This window comes from Truncatella angustata (genome assembly GCF_020726525.1).
Source record: "Truncatella angustata strain MPI-SDFR-AT-0073 chromosome Unknown BKA67scaffold_6, whole genome shotgun sequence".
NCBI lineage: Eukaryota > Fungi > Ascomycota > Sordariomycetes > Amphisphaeriales > Sporocadaceae > Truncatella > Truncatella angustata.
Window position 1 is genome coordinate 1,693,179 of NW_025763386.1, and position 24,175 is coordinate 1,717,353.

At 49.1% G+C, this 24,175-nt stretch overlaps 6 protein-coding genes across 6 annotated transcripts; 4 read left to right on the plus strand and 2 right to left on the minus strand.

Moving 5' to 3' along the window:
* Nucleotides 1-298: 298 nt before the first annotated feature.
* BKA67DRAFT_680362 (high-affinity methionine permease) lies at nucleotides 299-2,454 on the plus strand (the record flags this gene model as incomplete). The annotated part of the gene is made up of 8 exons (XM_046108898.1): nucleotides 299-557; nucleotides 613-852; nucleotides 901-996; nucleotides 1,048-1,304; nucleotides 1,369-1,462; nucleotides 1,521-1,695; nucleotides 1,753-1,889; nucleotides 1,940-2,454. The coding sequence occupies 8 exons, from the start codon at nucleotides 299-301 to the stop codon at nucleotides 2,452-2,454; spliced, it is 1,773 nt and encodes a 590-aa protein (XP_045956258.1).
* A 4,423-nt stretch (nucleotides 2,455-6,877) lies between these two features.
* BKA67DRAFT_637717 (uncharacterized protein) lies at nucleotides 6,878-8,498 on the plus strand (the record flags this gene model as incomplete). The annotated part of the gene is made up of 5 exons (XM_046105699.1): nucleotides 6,878-7,156; nucleotides 7,208-7,472; nucleotides 7,525-7,811; nucleotides 7,872-8,056; nucleotides 8,108-8,498. 5 exons carry the CDS (start codon nucleotides 6,878-6,880, stop codon nucleotides 8,496-8,498), a joined length of 1,407 nt encoding a protein of 468 aa, XP_045956259.1.
* A 452-nt stretch (nucleotides 8,499-8,950) lies between these two features.
* On the plus strand, nucleotides 8,951-10,208 carry BKA67DRAFT_660755 (Clr5 domain-containing protein; the record flags this gene model as incomplete). The annotated part of the gene is made up of 2 exons (XM_046107682.1): nucleotides 8,951-9,099; nucleotides 9,176-10,208. 2 exons carry the CDS (start codon nucleotides 8,951-8,953, stop codon nucleotides 10,206-10,208), a joined length of 1,182 nt encoding a protein of 393 aa, XP_045956260.1.
* Nucleotides 10,209-10,950: 742 nt separating this feature from the next.
* Nucleotides 10,951-15,262, minus strand: BKA67DRAFT_520482 (tetratricopeptide; the record flags this gene model as incomplete). Its single annotated transcript, XM_046098188.1, has 2 exons — nucleotides 10,951-15,094; nucleotides 15,144-15,262. 2 exons carry the CDS (start codon nucleotides 15,260-15,262, stop codon nucleotides 10,951-10,953), a joined length of 4,263 nt encoding a protein of 1,420 aa, XP_045956261.1.
* Nucleotides 15,263-16,227: 965 nt separating this feature from the next.
* BKA67DRAFT_520356 (putative glycosyl hydrolase) lies at nucleotides 16,228-18,652 on the plus strand (the record flags this gene model as incomplete). Its single annotated transcript, XM_046098172.1, has 3 exons — nucleotides 16,228-16,611; nucleotides 16,675-17,925; nucleotides 17,975-18,652. The coding sequence occupies 3 exons, from the start codon at nucleotides 16,228-16,230 to the stop codon at nucleotides 18,650-18,652; spliced, it is 2,313 nt and encodes a 770-aa protein (XP_045956262.1).
* A 527-nt stretch (nucleotides 18,653-19,179) lies between these two features.
* On the minus strand, nucleotides 19,180-23,826 carry BKA67DRAFT_660758 (uncharacterized protein; the record flags this gene model as incomplete). The annotated part of the gene is made up of 10 exons (XM_046107683.1): nucleotides 19,180-19,526; nucleotides 19,626-19,919; nucleotides 20,035-20,247; nucleotides 20,306-20,575; nucleotides 20,662-20,904; nucleotides 20,962-22,498; nucleotides 22,562-22,612; nucleotides 22,662-22,679; nucleotides 22,754-23,171; nucleotides 23,252-23,826. 10 exons carry the CDS (start codon nucleotides 23,824-23,826, stop codon nucleotides 19,180-19,182), a joined length of 3,966 nt encoding a protein of 1,321 aa, XP_045956263.1.
* Nucleotides 23,827-24,175: the final 349 nt, after the last annotated feature.

Sequence of the window (24,175 nt, forward strand, 5' to 3'; positions counted from 1 at the left end):
TCGCATCGGCAATTCGCCATCGCGCGGCTTTTCCGACTGGTAAGTCTAGACTTGTGGTAGTGCTATAGATATCTCAGTGTCTGCCCATTTCCCTCTGCCACGAGGTCAATCAGAATGTTTCTTTAAGCCTCCAGGATCTCGCAGGCAGCTGTACAACTTTATACTCTCAGGAAGCCGTGGTTCAATGAAAGTCTACGGTAGTTAGTCCACGCGTTTCAATATTGGCTGGCGACACAAACTTTTCATTCCAGAACAAAAGAATAGATCGTACTCCTGAGAGAGGGTATCCAAATATACGATGGCTTTTAAACGGCGGACCGCTGCTCGTCACGATCCGAGTTCTAGTACTCACGTTGCCGATTCTGCAGAAACAACTTCTTATGATGGAAGCCTCGAGTATGTCGGGGAGCTGGGTGGCAACGATGCACCACCGACGTACCAAGAGGCTGGCGGTGCACCGGTGGAGAGCCACTCGCCCCTGGGATACTCTGTTGGGCCCACCACCATCCTGTTTCTCAACATCAGTATGATGATTGGTACTGGTATCTATTCGACGCGTGAGTTGATAACTCAAATACCTGAGAACTACGTATTCGGCTAACTCGTAGTCAGCGTCGGCTATTCTAAGTGGCACAGGCTCTGTCGGTTTGAGTATGATCTATTGGGTCTTGGGTGGAATCATCTCGCTTTGCAGTGCTTCAGTGTTTCTAGAGTACGCAGCATATTTCCCGAGCAGATCGGGAGCGGAGGTTGTCAACCTTGAGCAAGCTTACCCGAAGCCACGACACCTCTTCCCAACTTCATTTGCGATGCAGAACATCATACTTTCGTTCCGGAGCAGCAACTGCATTGGTGAGTCGACTTCCTAATCCCAGATACCAAGTCTAATCTTTTCTGCAGTGTTGGCCAACTATCTTTTTGCGACTGCTGGTACCAAAGGTACAGATTGGCAGATAAAAGGCGTAGCCATCGCTGGCTACACGGTCGCCATTTTCGGTAACTCAATTCATGCACCCTTCGCAGTCGAACGCAACTAATCTCGTACAGCTGTCATACTTCACACCAAAGGTTCATATTATCTTAGCAACGCTATCGGAATAGTCAAGCTCTTAACATTGGTCTTCATCGCAATCACTGGCTTAGTGGTCCTGGGTGGACACACCAGTGTGCAAAATCCCACGGATAACTTTAAGAACTCCTTCCAAGGAACTGCCACGCCATACGGCTTAACCAATGCGCTTTACAGGATTATCTTTTCCTACGGAGGCTACAACAACGCTTTCAACGTTGTAAACGAGATCCGGGTAAGTTATTAGCGTGACTATCCAAAACTTGAGACGCAAGCTTCTGACTCGTCGATCACTCCAGAATCCTGTCAAGCAGATCAAGAGGAACGGCACTATCGCAATCGTAGTGGTCATGACATTATACGTCTTTGCAAATGTGGCATTCGTAGCTGCTGGTGAGTTCTCTTTGGCTTTGAACTAGATGGACAGTAGACTGACAGGTTGGGTGTTTAGTTGGCAAGGAAAAATTAGAGAGCTCCGGAACCATTGCAGCTAGTCTGTTCTTTTCTTCTGTTTTCGGGTCCACCAACGCTTCCCGGGGATTGAATTTCTTGATCGCCCTCAGTTCTTTTGGTAATCTGATAGCCGTGTTGATCGGCGCCGCGAGACAGCTCCGAGAATGCGGCAGGTAAGCAGATTATGTTTCAATACACCTAAGACTAGTGGTTCTAACGTCCGACTCTAGGCAAGGTGTTTTACCTTTTACTCGCTTCTGGGTTTCGACATGGCCTCTTGGTACCCCGGCTGGCCCTTATCTTTTCGACTGGGCTTTAACGGTTATTGTCATTCTGGCAGTTCCTACTGGCGATGCCTTCAACTTCGGTAGGTCAACGCTGATATACTCATTGACAAAAATACTAATGCTTCAACAGTGAGCGACTTGGCTGTCCTGCCTAATGCTTTCTTCAATCTCGCCATGGCGATTGGAATATATATTGTACGCTGGCGACGCAAGAAGGCCGACCTCCCTCAGCCGTCTTTCAAGGCATGGCATCCCGTGGTAATATTCAACATACTAGTGCAGCTTTACCTTGTTGTCATGCCCTGGTACCCACCCGCCGGCGGAAAGGGGGATGTCTCATTCTGGTATGGCACTTATGTGGTAACCGGTATTGCGATAGTCCTTGCATGTGGCCTTTACTACTTTATTTGGGTCAAGTGGCTGCCACGTTTGAAAGGATATCGCCTTCGGCAAGAAGCATTGCAACTAAGTGGAGGTGAGCAGACGCATCAACTTGTCAAGGTGCCTCTCGAGGAACTTGCCGAGTGGGATAGGAAACACGATGCCGTTGGGCGCTCTGTTGATGCGAATGGGTCCTCTCCAGCCCATACTGAAGTTGGTCTTATATTGTCGACTGGCGAGAAAGGCATAAGTAGTCTGGCGTAGAGCGCGCGATATCATTAACACGCTTTCGACGCAACGATACATGGACCAAGGGGGCTTAATTTGATGCTTAAGTTGACTTGTCTGCTTATAAACCCGTCAAGGCTGTCTGTTGCGTCTTCATGTAGCTCATCGCCAACTTAAGATGTGTTCTTAGCGCCGATTATCACCTTCCAGGTCAGATCTCGGTATTGTTCATCGGTTAACAAGTCAACCAATACAAGCAAATATTGTGGTCTGAACTATTGCTTTAATTCACAGTGTTCCGAAATGAAGTGCAAATGACTCGGGATTGCTTCATGTTCTTGGACACCATCTACACTTGTCCTATTCTCATGACCTTTCTACCTTTTTTGGTACTCCAAAAAAAAAAAAAAAAGACATTCGTTTTTCGATCAATATTTCAGCAGATTACGAACTGTAAAACACTGCAAAATTAAATCAATGCTGGGCCAAACTTGCCCATCGAGCCGTGAATAATTTTTCCGTGAGTCCAAGCTCAACTTGAATGAAGTATCCTTCTGCTACAACGAAGATAAACACGTATGTGTTGCATAATGGCTATTGGTTTAACAATCACATCTGCTTAGTTACACGGCCTCGGAATGATGACGCTTGTCTCATATAACTACGCAGGAAGCTCAAATTCGATTCTTCTATTCTAAGTGCCTGATTTCTCTGTAGCTCATCTTGATTCCAGAAAGGCCTTCATGTTCGATGGGGGTATGTTGGCTGTCATGGTATAAAATAGGCGCGGACCTCCATATAGACAGGTCTACGTCGACAGCGTATTAGATAACAGGCATGACTCCTTACCCGGCTCGCAGGCTTATGGAGAAATTGCAATCGACTGACCAATATTGGGATAAATAGTAACATCGGCCATGCCGTTGAGAGGACCTATATCACAAACTCTACGATTTGTCACCTGAGCAATGTTAAAGAGGGTCGTCCGATATTTAGAGATGTAATATAAGCTTGTAGGGGGGTCGAGCATGTTTGAGTTGAAAAATGAATCCGCTTGACCTAGAGATACTCCATTTGCTAACGACGCCCAGACAAGGGCAGTCGAAGATGTGCGTTTGCGGCCAGCCATTGCTTCTATTGACGTGCTGGGATAGTATTAAACCCTCATGAATGCTTTTGACACATACAATTTAATCCTTTATATTTTTCTTTCATTCATCATTCATAGCCGTTTATAATATAGACGTTGCAAATCATCCATTCATCTCCGGGCACATCTCGGTCAACCAGCAGACTCGTGTAGATCCGTTGACCAGATCCACAAGAGGTGCACCTACGATTGTTAAGTTATTACTATTCACCGATGTCTCCTTTGATCAAATTGACGCGTCACAAAGCGGATAAAATATACTGGCGGCCCACACAGAACATAACATCGCAAATCGCCAATGGTACCTGAATGCGAGAACGAGTAGCGCTGCACTCCCCAGCCCAGCATATCGGCTTACATAAAGTGACCTTGGTAACTTAAGTATGATGACGACCTAAGGGCTTCAGGATATAGCGGGGTGATGCGCTCATTCCCGCTCGTTAGAGACTCCCACAAGCCATGCATAATCAAGTCCCAGTAATTGATGTATTTGTTATATATCTGGACACTAGTATGCAGGCTCAATCAACAGCTGAGCCTCCAATAACGCCACCAGCGCAACTGAGAGTTATTACCCGTTTCTCGGATATGTCTGCCATATTCAGAAGCAAGTTGCTCTTTGAAGTGGGCTGGATTTGCTGGCAGTTTATTGATCAGTGTTAGATGTTATGAAGCATGGTATGGGGTGCCATGAAGTTATACGCGCCAAATAAATGTCTCTCTTACGGACACGAATTACTTGTAAGTCATGGAATACTCACAACGCTGCCCAATCGATTCAAAAACAGTGTGTAAAATTTTTGTTAGAAGTTTAGAAGACAAGAACAAAACGCAATATTGACAACTCAAAAGTAGCATGCAAGCATTGCTAGCCACAGTCTCGGACGCCGGAGTGTCTTCAAGATACGCAACGCAATCGCTGTTGGCGGTAACCAGTAACATCATATTTGCGATGGCGCGCGGTACGTCAACGTATGAAGGCCATTTGTGGGAGAGGAGCTCGAGCGAAGCGCATCGAAGTGATTAGAGTAAATACTAGACTTAGCCTATCTGTGATTTAATATCATTGAATTCAATAGCCCACCATGTTGAACACGTTAATCAAAAGAAAGTTCAGGTATTACGTAGACTGGCGCATGAATTATGCCACTCAATGAGTAAGCATGGCTGAGTGCTCTCGACAAAACCATGCTCAGCTACATTGTATTAGCCACTTCTCTGCATTCGCAGTGTAGTTATTGTGTCCAAAGGGGTAGTCTCATGAATATGACAATAGTCATCATGAGATCAGTTGCAGAACACCGATCCTCTTAACGCAATTTTACTACTCAGACCCGGCAATTGTTGGTGTTGACAATTCACCTAAGACGGTGCAAAAAGAGCGTAATCAGAGGAGAACCGCTTAGTCCCAGTTCCGATACTGAGCAGATATCAAGGAAGCGCAATTCTGCGGAAAGTTAGCGCCACATGGAGTTGATGTCTTGGTAGCAGACACAACGGTATCGTCATTGTGTTGATGCTTCGAGTGAGGAGCCTCACTCCGAACCCATGACCCCGGCAGATGTGTTTCGTGATGCCCCGGCATCTGGAGCAACGTCATTATACCCAGTCAATTCGTGGTTGATAGAGGCGATGGTCCATGATGCGTCCATTATCTCGGTCTGAATGGTAAAGACTCTAAGTGCTCCCAGAAACCGACAGCAGGGACCCGAGTCATCAAGATCAATAGATCTGCTGGCCACCTATTGGAGATCCTCGACCCTCGGTATCGAATAATTGACCGCCACGGAGTACGATGACACCCACTTATCAGTATACTGGCGATGTGATCACCGAGCAGCGCGCTCATGATGACATCAGGAGGAATATCGTGACGGAAACACACAGGTTGTCAGACTTCATGCCAATTTAAAACAACCACATTGCTCGTGGTGGGGTTGCATTGTGCTGCTGTTATGTCGATTTCCCTGGCGTAGAAGCATTGTCGACCGGTACTTTCCCAAATATCTGCGCATTGACGCGTCTGCAATCGGTTTCGATCGTCGCTTTAACAGGTGCAGACTAGAAACCTATTTTCTAATTAACGACTGCATTAGTCGTCAACGTCAAGCCTTACATCTCCATACTCCCGTGAATGAATGGATAGTTGTCGATCACTACTACCTGGGAATGAAGCTTAAATGATATAAGCACGATATATGGCGTGATGCCTTGGCGTTGGAGAGAACGCTTATTGCCAAACCGAAAAGTACGATCTATGATTGCGACCGACAAGCTCGCCATTCACGCTACTATGGCCGAGACTAAACAGTTTGGTTAGCATATTTGTGCCTGGTTGATTGGGATCTTCGAGCCTTTGCAGCTGTCACTCTATACTAAGCTTTGAACATTGCAATCCCCACAGATCTTGCCCCTGTCTGCTGCAGTGGTTTAAGGCAATCGGCAATTCTTCATGGCCACATCCAATAGTTCGGGAATCCAAATTTCCGGGACAAGAGCAGTAGCATCGATCGTCTGCGCCAAGATTGATATCTTGGATGTGTCCGTTGTAACTGGTCTCGTGCCTTGCGATAGACATATGTGCACATGTTCCACTAACCAGCACCGGTCGAGCAATATCAAAATGGCAATATGTGACGCGAATGTCGCACACATCTGAAGGGTTATCAAGAGGCGTCCCTATAACGGGAGCATCTGAGGTCAGTAAAGAAACTGGCATATGGTGCCTTTGTTATGTCGATACTAGTCGCCGTAGGAGACTGTCGAGACGAAATAGCCAAAGGTGACTACAAACCGTCCTGGCCTTAGCACATCTTTATTCCGACTAGCCTTTCAGCTTGAAGATCTTGCCTCTCGCAGATCGATGTCGCAATGTGAGTCTATTCCAACTATCGATCACTGTGCCGCGGACAATGGGTTTCTTAATGACTGCCATACAATACATGTAGGGGCATCTTGAGCGAGCTAAGACTTTCGGCGTGGGATAAGTGCCTTTGGTTTGGAGGTCGATGAAGATCTTGTCTTGAAGAGTCCGATGTTACCATTATTGGTACTGTGAACACCATCGGGTTGTCGAAGTTTACCATTTGTTGGGTCATGAGGGTGCAAGTAGGCGGAATTGTGGTAAAAGAGGTGAAAAGGCTTCAGCCTTCCAGTATCGATGAATGAACTGAGTGAATACATATATATAAGGTCGTCATGAGCACGATTCAGAATTGACTCAAACTCACTCACCAGGTTCTTCGAAACTCTCCAGCATCCGACAGCCATTATTCATCTGGGAATTTACTTGCTCAACCAAAAAGAAAAATGTCTTCGCGAATCTTGAAGACCTTCGGTGCCTTGGGCATCCTTGCTCAAGCGGTCAACGGATTATCCCTTCCACCACTCATTCCATCAATCCCAGGTGTGACGGAACCTTTGGCCAGCAACGCACCGCCATTGCCTGTATTGCAGCTACCTACGCCTCCTCTAGAGAGCCCACCCTTCACTCCAAGCAATATCAAGCCCAAGAAGATCGGTTACTTCTGGACTGGAGCTGGCGACAACATTCATGCAGACTTCTTGGCGACTTACAGCTTGGATGATGTGAGCAATCACCACTCTTGACTATTCCCATACTTCAGCTGACATGATCAGGATACCTTCGGAACCCTCCTTTGGATTACCGATGTACCAACCAGTGGAAACAGCCCTCATCACTTGGGCTCGTCATTGGATGGTAAAACTCTAGTTGGAGGTGGTCTTCTGTCTCTCCTCAAGACGCAAGATACAGCATACTACTTTGATACGACCAACCCCTACCAGCCAACATTCAAGAAGAGCAACCGTGGTGTCCTTTCATCCATCACTGATGAGATCCGTGCCAAGCCTGATGGTGGCTTCTTCATCACTTATATGGGCTGTAAGATGCTTCCAGAAAAACCGCTTAAGCCTGTACTAAAGTTGATTTTTAGCTGCTGTTGGAACTTCTCCCGGCCGATTGGTCGAGACCGATGCTGATTTCAACATCATCGAAGAGTGGCCCAAACTGACCGATGTGTCAAGCACTCTCAACATCCTCGGAGAGCAGCACTCTCCTCATGGCCTCTCAGTTGACTGGGACCGAAACGTGATTCTGACCTCGGATTTCGTTGTTCCCCTGTCCATCTTGAAGCCGACTCTTGGTATCCAACGCGCAAACACACTGCGTCTGTGGGATCTTCCAACACGCTCCATCATCAGCACCATTACAATTCCAGATGTGAGTAGACAACCGTTATTTTCACAGTCCTGATATATATCTTTGCTAAATACGAAACAGGGCCAAGGTATCCAGGATGTCAAGTTCATCCCTGGCAACCCCGAAGGAGCTGCTTTGGCTACTGCCGTTCACCTCGGTCAAGTCTGGATCATCTACCCTCACCGCAAGGACTCCAATGGAAACCAGGGTGTTGCAGAGCTCTTGTACGACCTCGGCGAGAAGGCTCGTGACGTGATTGCCATATAGTAAGTTTACGCTACCGGGTTCGTAAGTGCACAAGGCTAAAGGTGTATCAGCTCCGATATTTCTCAAGACGGTCGATTCGCGTACTTCACACTGACCACGGCCGACCACATTGCCGCCCTGGATATCAGCGATCTCAGCAATGTCAAGCGTCTGGACGACCCCGACGAGGTCCAGCCAACCATCGGCCCTCACTACATCAAGATCACCCCCGACCAGAAGCACATCGTCGTCACCGACTACTTCGTGCAGACTGGGGATATTGGTATCGTCAACACTCCCGCCGACTTCAAGGCTCTCTACATCGACATCTTGGATGACGGGTCCCTGAGCTTCAACCGCAGCATCGACTTCCAGCGCGAGTTCGCTAATCGTGGAGGAGCCAAGCCCCACTCCGCTGTGGTATTTGACTTTACCGATCCGGAGAACCCTTATTATTACTAGAAAATAAATTGGCTTTGGTGCACAACAGGATGTCGGGGTGGCAAGCACTTTCAATTGCAGGAGGGGCTCGGGTCTTATTTCGGACGGTTGGATCTTGAACGTACATGGATACTTAATATTTTTATCTATAATTATTGATGTCTATTTAATGCATTAATGAGTTGATCTTTTTTGATGCAAGTGTTAGATTCAGGGATGCACTGAAAATGGAGCCGTCCGGGTTTTAGAGGGGGTTGGGATTAGATGGCCCGGATTGCGGCACAGCAGTGCAATTGAGTAGCAATGGCGGCGCCATCTGACCATTCTCATCGTTCCATTGAGAAGTATCCAGCAGACTATGTACGCTGGATAAAATCATTGACACACAGTTTTGAGGTCACGGTTGCATGAGAACGTAAAGGCATCGAGTGCTTCACATGCTCCACATGACAGATTCATCCACGACTGAGCAAATGGCGACGTCATCCTCAAATGGCCACTGGGCAACAGAACAAGACTGGTCAGCCAAGAAGGATCTAATCAGGCATCTCTATTTTGAGTTGCAAAAGCCTCTCAAAGAAGTCGCGCATGTGCTAAAAGATCAGCATGACTTCCACGCGACGTAAGTAGTCCTACAGAATATGTTGCGTAGAATCAGCAATAAACATAATGCAGAACTATCACTCATTATGCAATAGTACCAAAATGTACAAGTCCCGGTTGAAGGAATGGGGATTTCGAAAAAATATGACCGCGAGTGAATCAATGAAGATTCAGCGTCAGATGTATACCGGGAAGGCAAATTTGCCAGTTGTTGGCGGACGACCATTGGGTTCCAAGAGACTGAGAGCTCAAGTACAGATGCAGGAGCGAGCCTTAGGTATGGCGAAGGGCAAATGTGCCCGGGCGGATGGTCCAAGATACATCAGACCCCCGGACAGCATACATCTCCCGGAGGGTGCACTATACGAAACCTTAAGGTGGTCGCAGGTCGGCTTGGAGCAGCAATGGTGGGACTTCTCGTCGCTGCACGCTACGGTCAATGCGACTACCGACTGGGGAGTTCAGCTCAGAGAAGCCGCCATGCAAATCAGTATGAAACAGAACCACGCTCTCGGTTTTCAACTCCTGAACGAGTGCTGCGCGGAGTTTCGGTCGGTCCTACAGCAACAACAGTATGTGCTGATATGGGCAATTTTCGTCGTCTTCGTTGAGATGGACCCTGCTAACGAACAAGCGGCATTATCCCTCGCCAAGTTTCTAGCGGATATGTGCTATATCGAGCTGGGTTCGGGACACTCGCTTACCAAGCTGTGCCGCACCATTCAGTCAATGGGAGTCAGTCTAGCCAAGGCATCGGCAACGTCCATACTACTGTCACAGCTCGATATGTTCCGACAATGTAGTGGTCCCGGAAACGCCGTTATTGCTCTAAAGAGACTACTAATACTACAGTGGCTACATGGCCATGGCCTGGTTTCTCTTCAGTTCTGTATAACGGAATCCGCGGCCGCTTTTCTCGAGTTGAAGAAAAGTTCAAGTCTTCATGAGAAAGACAAAAAAATCCCGTTCGCCTGGGCAGGATTATCTATCGCAGAATGGCTGAAAGGGAAGCAACAATATTCGGTGGCTGAAGTGGTCGTACACGATATCAGACAATGGCATGAAGTACATGGACTGGAGCTCAACGTCGATGATATAGCCACACCTCCTTATATTACAAGCACATGAGTAAGCGAAGAGACCTAGCCTAACTCAAGTTAATGGTGTGTATGGATAGGACGCTGTTGATGACTAATTCAAACGACCAATCCGAAATTGATTCGGCCCACGTCCTCGATGCGTGGTCTACGTACGAAAACAGACGTCCTCTCGGCCTTACATGCACCAAGGCGCATGACCCGATACCATACAGCATCTCACGTACTCATTTCATCAGAAAATTCGAGCAGAGGTAGCGAGCCTTGACCCCATTCGGAATCACCGTGGTGAAGTCTTGATCTACATAACTCTAGAAATTTTCATAAAAAATCTAGCGATGGTAGGGTATTAATTGTGAGGCCCCGCTCAGATAAAACCTCGTTAACCGTATTGCTTTCTGCGACTTTGGCCATGGCAACTCGCGTTCATGATTGATACTGGTGATGTAGGCTTATTCAGAGAAAAAGAGGCTTGTCTGTGTCTGGAAGCTCTTTTGAGCTTGGGTTATTTTGGTGTTGTCAAGTTGTCTACTGGTCGTTGAGATTTATCCAATCTACTCAACGATTTCTGGAGGAAAAGGCCTCGCCACAGCTCTCAAACATTTTCATCATACATGGGAGTGGACACTAGTTTCCTCAATTTGTTCAATTCACCAAAGCGTTCGGCTACGACAACGTTCCTCCAATGCTTTCATGTCATCATTCGTCCCTCGTACCAGCTAGTCGTCGTGTTAGTGCCTATCAAGACAATGATTCCTGGCTGGAGGCTGAGCTCAGCCCGCGACTGCATTGTTTAAGCTCTCCCACCCGACGCTGGCCCATGGCGCTATGAATATAGATATTTGAGCATCGGCGGCCCTAGCTGTACCCGCGTACGCATTGGCTAGATCAGCTGCGCCGAGATCTCCTCGGGGTGGGATGGCTTTTGCTGCGACCTTCAGAGCCATTTCAGCGGGGTACTCTTCACCGCTGGAATCGGCAAGCCTTGACCAGCCATGCGGCATATTCGGATACAGCATCACATCGCTTTGTACTTGAGCAGTCACATCATCCTCGGTGCCGTTAGCAGAGAGAGCAGCAACAGCCCGCAGTACTTCGCTAATTTTGGACTGCTCGGCGTCCGTGATCTTGTCGCTTGTTCGTAAAGTGAGGAGCTCAGCCACAACAGCTTCAAGAGATTCTTGGTCCTCGTCAAGCAGGGCAATTATACCTAGTAACAGAACAGACTGCACATGGGTTGAATCTGTGCCAATCACATCAAACAGTAAAGACCGAGCTCTTTCCCGTGCCTCTTCCGTGCCGGTGGCCCAAAGAACTTGTGCTAGTAGGCAGACGGCGTCAGGATTGCTGTCCGACTCCTCGAGAGCTGACTCAAAGTACGCCAAGGAGTCATCGACATTATCATTGAAATACTGAGCTAGTCCGATTGTTAGATGAGCGGACAGACGTGCTTTCTTCCGTTGCTCCTCTGTAAGCTCGCTTCCAGACTCAATGCTGCTAAGCTCCAATGATATCTCTCCACACTCAATCGCATCTTCATACCTACCAGCAGCAAGGTAAGATCGCGCCAGGTCTGTTTTGGCCAAAGCAAAACGGCCGGCAGAGACTGGAGACTCGGTTGCTTCATAGTTGGCTTCCAAATTATCGCATGCTTTTTCCAGTGTCGCAATAGCTCGAGGGCTGTCGTTCGTGCGCTCTTGGTATAATGTTGAAAGATGACCATAAGCAATGACTTGAGGATCTAGAGCTTGCAGTTGCTCAAGGCCAAACAGTGGTTGAACCACTGACATGACACTCAGATTTGAGGGGTTCGTAAGAATGTAATCGAAGAGCGAGACGGAATATTGACGTCTTGTAAGCAAAGACGATGACTCAGATATCTCCATTGCATGAGTGAATAGACCGCGAGCTTCACGAACATCACCGTAGAGCAGTGCAACAAACCCTTGTCCAAGCCAGGCATGGGTATAATCTGGATCGTTGGATTGCGCTCGCGTGAAGGCCTCATTGGCAAGTTGCATGTCGTTTTGCAACAAAGCCAGTGCGCCCAGATTTGTCCAGGTGTGAGGACTCCGCTCGTTCAGATGCAGACTTCGGACGAATGCATGTTGGGCGACAGACGGGTTGATCTCACTAGTCACGACACCCAATGAGTTCCAGAAGTCGGGGTTCCCCGCCTCAAGTTCTATAGCTCGCTTGAAACACCTTACAGCAGCTTTGTGATATCTGCTGGCTTTTGACTTGAGATTGACGGGCAAGCAAATATGCGCTCGATGCTCGGCCCAGCCCAGGTTATAATACGCTACAGCTTGAGCGTGCACATCTTGAGCAGACAGGTGTACAGCTCGCTTATGCGCAAGGATAGATGCATGAAGGCTTCTTGTCAGATCCACACCGGGGCGCTCATCTTCCGGATACAGCCCTTTCGCCAAGATGACAGTCCTTTCAACCCCATCAACGTCATGTAAAATGGCGTACGCCGCTGCATGGTCTTCGCCTGAGTCGATAAGTTTTCGGATGTCTTCGGCGGGGAAATTTCCAGTGTAGCTCTGGACTGAGGAATATATAGAGCAAGCATCGCCGATTGCTTTCCAGAAGTTGAAAGTGCTTGAAACCTCTAGAGGTAGACCTGAAGCGAAGGATATGGTTTCTGCCGCCAGCTCCACTGCCTTGCCAAAAAATCCCTTCTCTATACTGTCTTGGCCACTTTCCACCAAGGTTTGCATCAGTGCCAGCATCACACCCGCCTCATCTGGCCGAGCATCTGTGACTTCACGGTACAGCACTAGAGCATCATCATACTCAGCTATCTCGCGTTTGACGTTGGCGAGCATGTACTTGGCGAACCAGGTATCACCTACGATATTCTCACCGGCGGTTTCCTCTAGCTTCTGTGCATTGAGGATAGCTTTAGTCGCAGCAATAAATCTTCCGGCGTTAGCGTAACTTTCGCCAAGCCCAACCCATGAGTGGTAGTCATTGGGAGACATCCGCAGAGCGGACTGGAATGAAACAATAGACCTTGCATAGTCTTGCTTGTTCAACTCTGCTACGCCAAGGGCGGAGAACGGCCAACTGATGCCCTTCCGCTTCGAGCCGGGAGGTGGACGCACTTTTCCTGAGTCAACGACGCGCTGAGCAATGAGCTCAACTCGATCCCAGTCGCTGTCGTCTGCAAAGGAACGTGCTAGGCGTTCTGCAGACTGTACTTCTGAAGGCGAGAGCTCCACAGCTTTAAGAAAACATTTCCGAGCTCGCTTCTTGTCCTTGGCGTACTCGGCGTAATAAATACCCAGACTTGTGTACGCTGGGGCATAAGCGAAGTCGCTCTTCAGGGCGTCAATGAAATAAGCGTATGCACCCGTGCGGCTTTTGCGGGCGGCTTTCGAGGTGTCTAAATTCCAAATACAGACTCCGAGGCGATGTTGCGTCTGGGCAAGGAGTTCTTTGGAGACCGAATCTTTTCCAGACATTATTTCCAGAATGGACTCCATATCTGATTTGCAACGGGTGTAGTCGCCTTTAAGAGCGTAGAGCCACGCCACCTCAGCTTTGACGCGCAGGTTGCTACTGTCCCGCTGGAGGGCTCGCTCGAGAAAGTCTATAGCAGCGTCATATTCCTCCTCTTCCTCGTAAATGAGACCGACTCCGATTTGGGCAGGTGTGGAAGACGGGTCTACTTCGAGAACTTTATCAAAGAGAAACTTTGCCTCTCCGTGATTTCTTGGCGACTGATAGAAGACTAAAGCTGTGCCCAAGTACACCATGTATGATTGGTTTGTGTGGATGAAGACTTTTCCGATCTTGTTTGTTAAGTCGACCATAACCTGCATCGCTTTGCGCATAAGCTCGACGTTGCGCTCATGCTCTTCGAGGTGCTGATAGTACTCTCCGATGAGGCGATAGGCGAGTAGCGAGTCGGTTGATTCAACACCTTCTTCCATCATCGACAGTCTGTCAGCATCAGTAAATGGGATGACAGATGTGGGCGCGCCGCCGTCCTCATCATCTTCGCTGGTATCCTCGTCCCTGTTTGAGTGTGCAGATCCAGATTCCGGTGCCTCTTTCTTTGGAAAGGGAGATATGCTACTGGTCAAGAACGCCGTGAGTACTTTGTACAAGTCGCTTTCTGGAAAATGAGAGCAGTAGCCGTGAAGAATAGTGACACCCCACTCTCGAATCTCTTTGTAGTCTTGCCAATTGACAGTGACATCCCATGCGAGCCTGAAAGGATGGTTGATGATTACCATGTCACCAGCAAGCTTCTGCACTGTTGCGAGCTCTGACTCCTTCTCAGGGCCGGGGGAGAAAACCAACAGACGGTCATAGCGAAACCGTAGTAGCTTCTCTTCGTACTGACGCCTGATGTCATCATCCGTGGACCAGTTGATGAGCTGTTCGTAAATGTGGCCAAGGCTGCTCTGGCTGAGAATTTCGCGATTCACCTCAACGGTGACACTTCCGAGTGTTGCGCCTATCCTTGTCCGCCGCTCACCAATAAGGTTGTTGATTCGCTTCTTCTCATCGGTTTCGAGAATTTGAGCAATCTTCTCGTACGTCTTGGCTGGGTGTGGCACCCGGCCTTCTAGAGCTGAGTAAAGGGGACTGTCGGGGACAATTGCGCCTAGCGCCTCTGCATACTGGGCACGAGACCCATGGGCATTGGCAAAATCGAGGAACTTTTCCACAACATCTTGGCATTTGTACATGTCATCTTGCTCATGGAATATGGCAGCAAGCCTCAGCACGGCCTGCTGGTACTTTGCGATTTTAGCGGAACCTTGCTTCTCGTACAGTTTTATCAAGCCTTGCCATGGTTGTGAGTCGGAGGCCTTGAGGCGGCCGGCAGCCTCATATGCCTTTTCTGCATCTTCGACCTTGTTCTTCTCGGCTGATGCGAATCCAACCAGAAGGTGGCTGAAAGTGTCAGATATGTGGTCACGCACGGGGGATCAGCCATTCTTACGCCTGGAAGTTCTTCGGGTCTTCTTTTATGATATCTTGGGATTCTTGCAGTACATCATCCCACTGTTTGCGCTTGACTAGCTCACGGATAGCCTTGAGCTGCTTGCCTGTACTCGACATGGTGATTGTGGTGTGATGCTAAAATCAGCAGGTGAAGATGGCCATGAGAGAAGCAGTTCAGCCGGGTTGATTGTGCCGAAGTTGCTCCATGAAGCAGATGAAGCAGTACTACAGTAAGGTTAAGTTAGTGGTATTCGACGCTTGAAATCCACGAGCTCGTCATTGCTTGCTGGTTGAAGCTGTGTCGTCCACAAAAAGTGGCCCGCCAATGCGTCGTGTGGCTCGTGTGCGACGCAGTGATTTGATTTGATTGGGCGTGTGTTGTCCCGCCTTCGCTACCTGTGCTTGGTTGGCTACTGTAAGGGGAAACCCTTTTCGAGGTGCAAGTGGCAGGCAGCGCAGACTTCATCTTGTTAGCGCGCTGCAAAGGCTAAACTCCGGGTCGAACCTGAGGATTTACAGGGGCTAGCGGCGCTGGTGAATCGCTCGCCCGCATCATGCATGCGATTGATCATCACTTGGGCACAGGGACGGGGCATTCTCAGCGGCCGGAAGCTCGACATGCCAGAGTCGCTGGAAGATTGGTATGACATCGCGTTAGTTAGACCTGTCGAGCAGTTCCTTTTCTATAAATCCCATTCTCACTCCTTGTGGTAATACATGGTCCCAGTAGTGTCTTTGTCTTCTGCTACGACTCAGCATCGTCGTAATTATCTTTCCCGCTTCTAGCTGCGCAGAATATCTTGCAGAGAAGAAGAAGACCTGATATCCAGTATCCAAAATACAAGGATAACTACTAAGTTAGGTTGGGTTACTTACTTACCCTTACTGTGAGGCGCTACGAGCCCCGACGTCATTCAGCATCCATTATCGCATACCTAAACAACATAACCCACCTGCGGTACCGACTCATAGATAGTGTCTACACTACCATTCGTCCTTAATTGACAAACAGGACAGATCGAAACACCACCAGAGACATTGCGTCGCAACATACAAGCCAAAGAATCTCATCTCAACCGGCCATGTCTAGCTTGCGCCTCGTCATCGAAGATGGTCAATTCAGAGATAACCACGGCAGACATGTCCTCCTTCGCGGTATAAACGTAGCAGGAGATGCGAAGCTGCCAAGCACGCCAGATGTCCCCTCGCATGTTTCCGACGACTTCTTCGACGGCGACAACGTCAAATTTCACGGCCGACCCTTTCGAAAAGAAGACGCGCATATCCATTTCTCCAGGCTCAAACGTTACGGTTACAACACCATTCGCTACATATTTACGTGGGAGGCCATCGAAGCCGCCGGGCCTGGCAAATATGATGAAGCATGGATACAGCACACCATTGACGTCCTGCGGGAAGCCAAAGAATATGGCTTCTACGTCTTCATGGATCCGCACCAGGATGTGGTACGTCGCCGAACCATGTCCGTCCGCCTGCTATAGGCTCCATGCTAACCATTGCCACGACAGTGGTCACGATACTCTGGAGGTTCAGGCGCTCCCATGTGGACGCTGTACGCCTGTGGCCTTAATCCTCAAAGTTTTGCTGCCACCGAAGCCGCCATAGTACACAACACATACCCCGATCCCGAAAACTTCCCCAAGATGATTTGGTCAACCAATTACTACCGTCTCGCCGCCGCCACTATCTTCACTCTGTTCTTTGCCGGCAAGGACTTTGCCCCGAAAGCCATAATAAATGGCATCAACATTCAGGAGTTCCTGCTGGGCCACTACCTGGCTGCCATATCACATCTTGCCAAGCGGTTGAAGGAAGCTGGGGGTATTCTCAATGACGTCGTTTTTGGCTGGGAGAGTCTGAACGAACCCAACAGAGGCATCGTTGGAAATGCGGACCTGAGCGTAATACCAAAAGATCAGGCTTTGAAGAAAGGGACAGCACCAACGCTCTGGCAGGCCATCCTGACCGGCTCCGGAAGGGCATGCGAGGTGGACACCTGGGATATGGGTGGCTTAGGCCCGTACAAGGTGGGCCGATCGCTCATTGATCCTCACGGTGAGATCGCCTGGTTGCCCGCCGACTACGACGATTCGAGGTACGGTTGGAAGCGCGACCCAGGCTGGAAGCTGGGTGAGTGCTTGTGGGCCCAGCATGGCGTTTGGGATCCCTCCAAAGATCTCCTGCTGAAGAAAGACTATTTTGCCAAGAGTCCCCGGACAGGCAAAGTCCTCGATCACCACGAGTTTACCAACACATACTACATGGAGCACTATCGCCAATATCGGGATACCGTACGTGCTGTGCATACAGATGCGATCATGTTATGCCAGCCTCCAGTGTTCGAAGTTCCACCGAGCATCAAGGGAACAGCTGACGACGATCCGAACATGGTCTATACGCCTCACTTCTATGATGGAATCACCCTTATGACGAAGAAATGGAACCGCACATGGAATGTCGACGTACTCGGTATACTTCGTGGCCGGTATCTGCATCCTGCATTTGCGATCAAAGTGGGCGAAAGTGCCATTCGAAATTGTTTCAGAGATCAAATGGCTGCCATGAGGAAAGAATGTTTGGACTATATGGGTAACCACCCTGTGTTGATGAGCGAGTTTGGAATTCCCTATGATATGGACGATAAAAATGCATACAAGACAGGAGACTATTCTAGCCAGTCTGCTGCGTTGGATGCAAATCATTACGCGGTGGAAGGCGCTGAATTGGATGGTTACACACTTTGGGTTTATGATACGCAGGTAAGTCTAATTGGTTTGGACAATCGTGCTCGCGCTAATGTTTCGCAAGAACGACCACATCCGCGGCGATCAGTGGAACGGAGAGGATCTTTCCATCTTCTCTGTTGACGATCGGACGCTCCCCGAACCACAACTGCCGCGCAATTCAGACGCGAATAAGTCACAGACTAGTCTGCTCAAAACTGTCACGTCTGCAAGCAGATCTGAGGTCGATGACGAAACCTCTGTGAACCCAAGCAATCTGAAACGTACCATGACCAACCCATCCATCTCTTCCGAGCCTCCCAGTCCTAATCCCGAACTTACCAACTCTCCCGGTCTCCGTGCCGCCGAGGCCTTTGTCCGTCCGGCTCCAATAGCAGTGAGTGGCACGAAAACCTCTTACGGCTTCGATCTCAAGACATGCGTCTTCCACTTGTCGCTCGCCTCATCCTCAACCACCCCAGAAGCACAACCCACAACCATATTCCTGCCTGAGTACCACTTCCCGCGTGATCAGGTCACAGTGGAGGTGTCAGGTGGAAAATGGGAGATCAGTACGGATGACGAGGAGCGCACATGGATCCAGAAGCTGCGGTGGTGGCACGGCGAGGGCACGCATCAGCTCAAGGTCACAGGACTGGTCAGGCCGCACAACACTCTGCAAGGGTCCGCTGAAGAGGCCGGGTACCTGGAGCAGTGTCAGGCGAGCTATGGATTTGATGCCGGCAAATGCGCGTTGATGTAGGGCATCGATTCGCTGAATGTCGTTGTAAGTCCCTTTGTCAAGCCGAATGACGTAAATCCACCACCATTTCAATTTCAAACTTGAGTTTGGAATCCAGCCAATAGCATTATGGGTATAGCCATATTGGCGGTTTTGGGTTGGAGCACTTTGGATTTTGAGCATTAGCAGTTTTATTTTCTAGCATACCATACACGGAAGTGGCCCGGCTGTACATATATCATAGTTACAGAAGTGTACAACCAATGAATTGGTGGATTCAAGTATATTAGGAAATTGAGCAATACCGATGAACACATGTGAATCGAACATGGCGCACATGTATACAATAAACAAGCGAATGGACAGGCACAAGTAATAAATCGGCTGGCCTGCACTGGTACAATTTTGCACTTGTTGACTGTTCAGAAATTATCAATGATTACCGAATTATCAGGGAAGTTATCAGGCGCGATTGGTGTCGCATGTCTAACCTAAAGAAAAATCATCACACGCAATGAAATCCTGGGATAAAACAACCCACAGCAGTCTCACCCAACCCTCGGACACCCTGGACCACCTACTCTTGAGCCCCCCGAACCTTTTTGCCTCTTGGCCGCCGCTCGGGTCGCCTTTGTTTCCGCCGCCAAACTCCGATGAACCTGCTCATTGCCAGCCTTTCTCTTCTTGCCGGTATCGCCGTCCAGAGACTCCTCGAACGCATCCAGATCCATCGTCGACACGGAGTCGTGTCGCGGGGTCTTGACCTTTGCGATGATGCGGTGGCCGTGCTCGCTCCTGAGCCATCTGCCAGTCCTAGAGCCGCTTATGACCTCCCCGGCGTCGCGCGTGGTGAGGCCGGAGTTGGGGTCGTAGAATTGTGGATGTCGGAGGAGAGCTATGGGGTGCCCTCGGTCAGCCATAGAAATCCTCAATGGAGGAGTTGGCTTGGGAGTGGCTAGGCGTGTGGGGGAATATCAGAAATATAGGAACTTACGAGTCACGTCGTACACGTTGTCATCAACCACAACCCACGGGTCCTGGGTTCCACAAGGGACGATAGACGTAGAAATGTACCGATGCTTCTTGACCTCGTCCAGATCTACCTTGCGCAATCGCTTCCGCATCTGGAACTGCGCGACGATCAGGTCCTTGCGGTGCAGGTAAAACGTGGTGAGGGCGTCGCGGATCTCTTCGTCTTCTTGCTTGTCGCTGGTGAGAATGTGAGTCGAATCCGTACCGTAGAACGGCGACAGCATATCGTACAGGAATGGGTCTTGGTGTTCGAGGTCTTTGAAAGGTGTCAGTCATCTCCTATGTCCTTTTCCGACCCCAACAAATTTTGCGGACGCCAATCCCACCCACGAGCGACAGCCCGGGCTGATAGACGAAAAGAAGTGACTTACCTCTGACGGTAAAGACGAGATCATGCAAAGCGATTTCATCGTCCCTGACATGACCACTTCTTCGAGTCTTCATTACGCGGCCCACTTTGAACTTTGCAAAGTCTGGCCGTTCGAGCAGACTGAGGGGATGATATTCTTCAAATGCCTTCGTCCCATCACGCCCCAGAACAGCGTTAAAAAGCTTAGTGCCGCCCGGATGAAAGTCCATATAGTCTAAATCAAGCCTGTCAGTAACTACAGCCAAGTGGCAACAGCGTCAGGATATCCCTACCAGCAACGTCGTATACATGGCCATTGATAACAGTGTAGAGGCCATCAGTTGGGTTGTCGTAATGGCGGAGCCGAGACTTCGGGATCAAGTAACTCGGCTCTCGAGCCGCTGTCTTGCAGGGCCCTGGCATTACAATTCCAATATTGCGAACTTGAGGAGAACTCAAAATTTCCGAGATACAATCTAGACGTTCCTGCGTATCCGGCCTGAGTGGTCCACCGGCGCTCCCATTGAGCCATTTCTGTGTTTCGGCGTCCTTGGGTAGATACTCTGTGATTAGTACCTGGAATTAGTGTGTTTCTCTTCTTGCTGTTTCTACATATCCGAGCGCATAAGAAGCGTAAGAAGTGACGCACCTGTGATATCAAAGATCGCATCCGCCATCGCAACCCAACTAGGCATGTTTTTACTGCCATCAAATTCGGCCAGTTCTTCCCTACGATACCAAGGGAGCAGTTTGCCCACACGACAACGCATGCCTGGTTTTCGAAGCTCCTCTCTAAGTTTTGTATATTCGGGGCGTAGCTGGCGGCCCTTGGGGCCACAAACTGTCACGTTCTTGGTCTCGACGTTGTCATAGTTGAGTCCGTCAAGCAGTGCTACGGGTTGGTTAGCTCATACATCAACCGCAAGACAACGAAAAGGTGTAACCATACCTTCAAGGTCGTACACATCGAAAGTTTCATCATCTGGGTTCGGGTCTACGACCCAGTGAGAAATATCCGCAACTGACGCGACTGTGAAGTAATGATACTGTAGGTATGGAGACTTTTTCTTGGGCCCCGTTGCCATAGTTGTAGGTCCGGGCGGCCCAGACGATGGTGCTTGTCCCTGGAAAAAAGAAGCGGGAGCCTGCCCTTGCGGTTGCAAGGAAACAACACCATGGGGCACCTGAGCCACAGGGGCCTGGATGGGAGGCAATACTTGAGGAGGACTTGGGAAAAACCCACGGGCAAACTTATCTATTCCCGCAGTATATCTCCGAAATACATTCTGACTGGGAGAAAACTCCATCCAGCGGTCCGCATCGGCGTTGTAGTCAGGTACCTGAAAAGTCCAATCGGCCCATGAATGAGGTATCTGATCAGTTTTTCTGAAGTTCTGAATATCCTTGATGGCTTGCAGCGCAGCATTGTACCAGTCACCGTGGAATGGATACCCATTTTGTTTCAATTTCGTAAATAAGTCATAGATATGCTGTATATACTCAAGGGGATGTTTGATGGGTCCGGACGCTAAGAATTCTGACGGTTGTGTTATCTGGAAGGCTTCCGCTTTTGGACCTACTAAGTAATGAACCTCGTTCGGAATCAGAGGCTGTTTTTTTAGGCAATCTGGGCTTTTGGCTGGATGCACGCTGTTCGCGTGTTGCGTTGGCACAACCACCCTTACAGTTACCTTGGAATGCTTCGCAGGTAGCGGTGGAACCATTGGCAAGGCGGCATACATGAGTCCTGAGATTATGTAGTAGTGCCAATAAGTTGCAGTCAGCTGTGGGTACCCGCCAGGTACGCCAACATCTAGGTTGAACGCCTCTACCGTGGCGGCATACAATGCCATAGCCGAATGTGCGGCTTGTCTATAGTTGCGTTGAGCATGGAACATTGCGTAGTCTTTGATGAGAATCCTTGCAGCTGTCCAACTCCATGGGGAGACCTGCCACTTGTCATATTCGACGGTTTGCCATGGTCGAAGGCTGTTGATCTGCTGTTCCCGGTCGTATAGACGATTTTTTAGAAATCGCAAATACGGCCCAAGTTGCTTCATCTCGTTGACAGGATCTCTGGCGTTTATTCGAAACCCCCGAAGGCGGCTTCGCCATTGTACCACGACTCCGCTCACCACTTTAGGGGGTCTCAACGCCCGAAGGCCATATGCCGGGACCAAAATATCCCAGAATTCTTTGGTGAACATAAATGTCGTCCACCTCGCCGGGATGTGCCACGAGACTACCCCATCACCAGACTGAGCGGTTTCACGCCAGCCAGCGACTGCCCTGCGCTGCTGACCAGACCCAGAATAACTTTGGACATCGAAAATATTTGGCCAATCGTCCAAACGTGAGCCTATGGCTCTGCTGTGGAACGTTCTGTTGAAGTTTAACACGTTCTGATGCATCATGAAGGAAATACCACCCCATACCACATTCTCGAACGAGCGACCTAGCTCGGCCATTCCATCATGCCCAAGAAACTAAAGCAAGCACGTCAGTTCCGAGATAATTAGATGGTGGTGCCCTCGAGCGACTGGACTCACAGGCTCGGTAATAAAATGACCGCTCCAAGTCCGTTGCATCCATATAGCATGCTGGTATTTTATTAGATAATTACCACGACTTGAGATTCTTGCAACTGACCATTAGCTCATGCAGTATCTTCGAAACTGATTAGCTGTGTTTCGACTTCTCAAATAAGAGACTCCCTAGTAGATGGGTAATACAATACGTACAGTGCCCGCGGCATGCCAAGATACAGTGCCTGATTCACTATGTGTCAACGTCCTCTCGATAAGTCCCCGTAACGGTTGGGTGCTAAGAAGAATCAATATAGGACCATTTTGATCGATGGGTTTTCCCAAATTGCAAATTTGTGTAGATCCCTCAGGCGCTGTGTAGCCCGCCGCGCGGTAGTCGTCTTCGTCATTCCAGGACCACATTACATTGCGAGTAAGCTGCGAGAGAGTAGTGCGAAACGTTGCGACGTTTGGTCGTTGCCACATTGGCCGCTCTCGAATGAAAATCCTCTTCCGGTCTTTGGTTTGAGGCGGATTTTCAGAAGGTTGTAATTGCCGGTACTTCCCTGGCTGCTGAGGCAGGCTTGGCTCCTTCTCTTCTAGCCATATAGCCCCAAAGAGCAACATGTCAAAGCTGTAACAAGTAAAACATTAGCTAGACTGGCTCTATGATGAGTCAGGGGTCTGTGGACTTCTCACAATAAGGTCACATACTATGAATGTCGTTCTTCTACCAACAGGTTCATTATCCTGTTGGCTAGCTCAAAGATCGGCATAAGCATTGACCAGATATTGTCATCATCAATACTCCAGTCCTGAACATGCGGAAATGGTACGTTGGTCCGTTCCTGTGGTTTATACCATCGATTTCGTTGCATGCAGGGCAGCCAGGTGCTTTCGTCCACTTGGATGGGTGTTCCGCCTGCATTGTCTCCGGCGCCATCTGGGCCAGATAGATGAGTGTGCCCACTCTTTCCCAAGTACGTGTTTGTGCTGAGAAGACCAAGCTGCCTGGACTTGATACCGTGAAGCATGATCTGCTGATATCTCTCATCGTCAAATAGCGCGTCAAGCTCGGTGTCACTTGGTCTGGGGATCTGACCCTCGGCATTCACGCCAGGGAGCGGGATATCAATACCCGGTATGTCATTCGTATACTGGGGATCTATGTCTGGCAATCTTGGTGCAAGGAGAGAATGGTATTTTCCATGCCGATCGACATTCCATCGTTTTGGATACGGGCCAAATCGCTGAGCCCATGGCGATAGATTGATCGGGGCTGTTGTCATTGTAATGAATGCTCGGATGCCCGAGTCTAGGTGTCACGTCTCCATTGCAGGGTCCACAGGTGATAAATTCAGCCATGATGCTCTTCTGGTTGAGTATATTTGGCGCTGTCTTTGTCAAGTCCTACAACAAAGACAGCTTCCCTAGAATTCACAGGCTTGGATGAGCTTTTCTTTGTCGCAGACGGACTCAGAAAAGTGCTGCAAGCGGCGTGATTTTTTTCTTTCTTATTTTTATGTTATCCGGAAGCCTCATCGTCATTTCCTTGAAAAGTTGTGTTCCGTGATGAAATTAGGTGCGATATTCTCTTTACAACACGCCTAGTAATAACAGTCCCGGTGACCTGGTTTT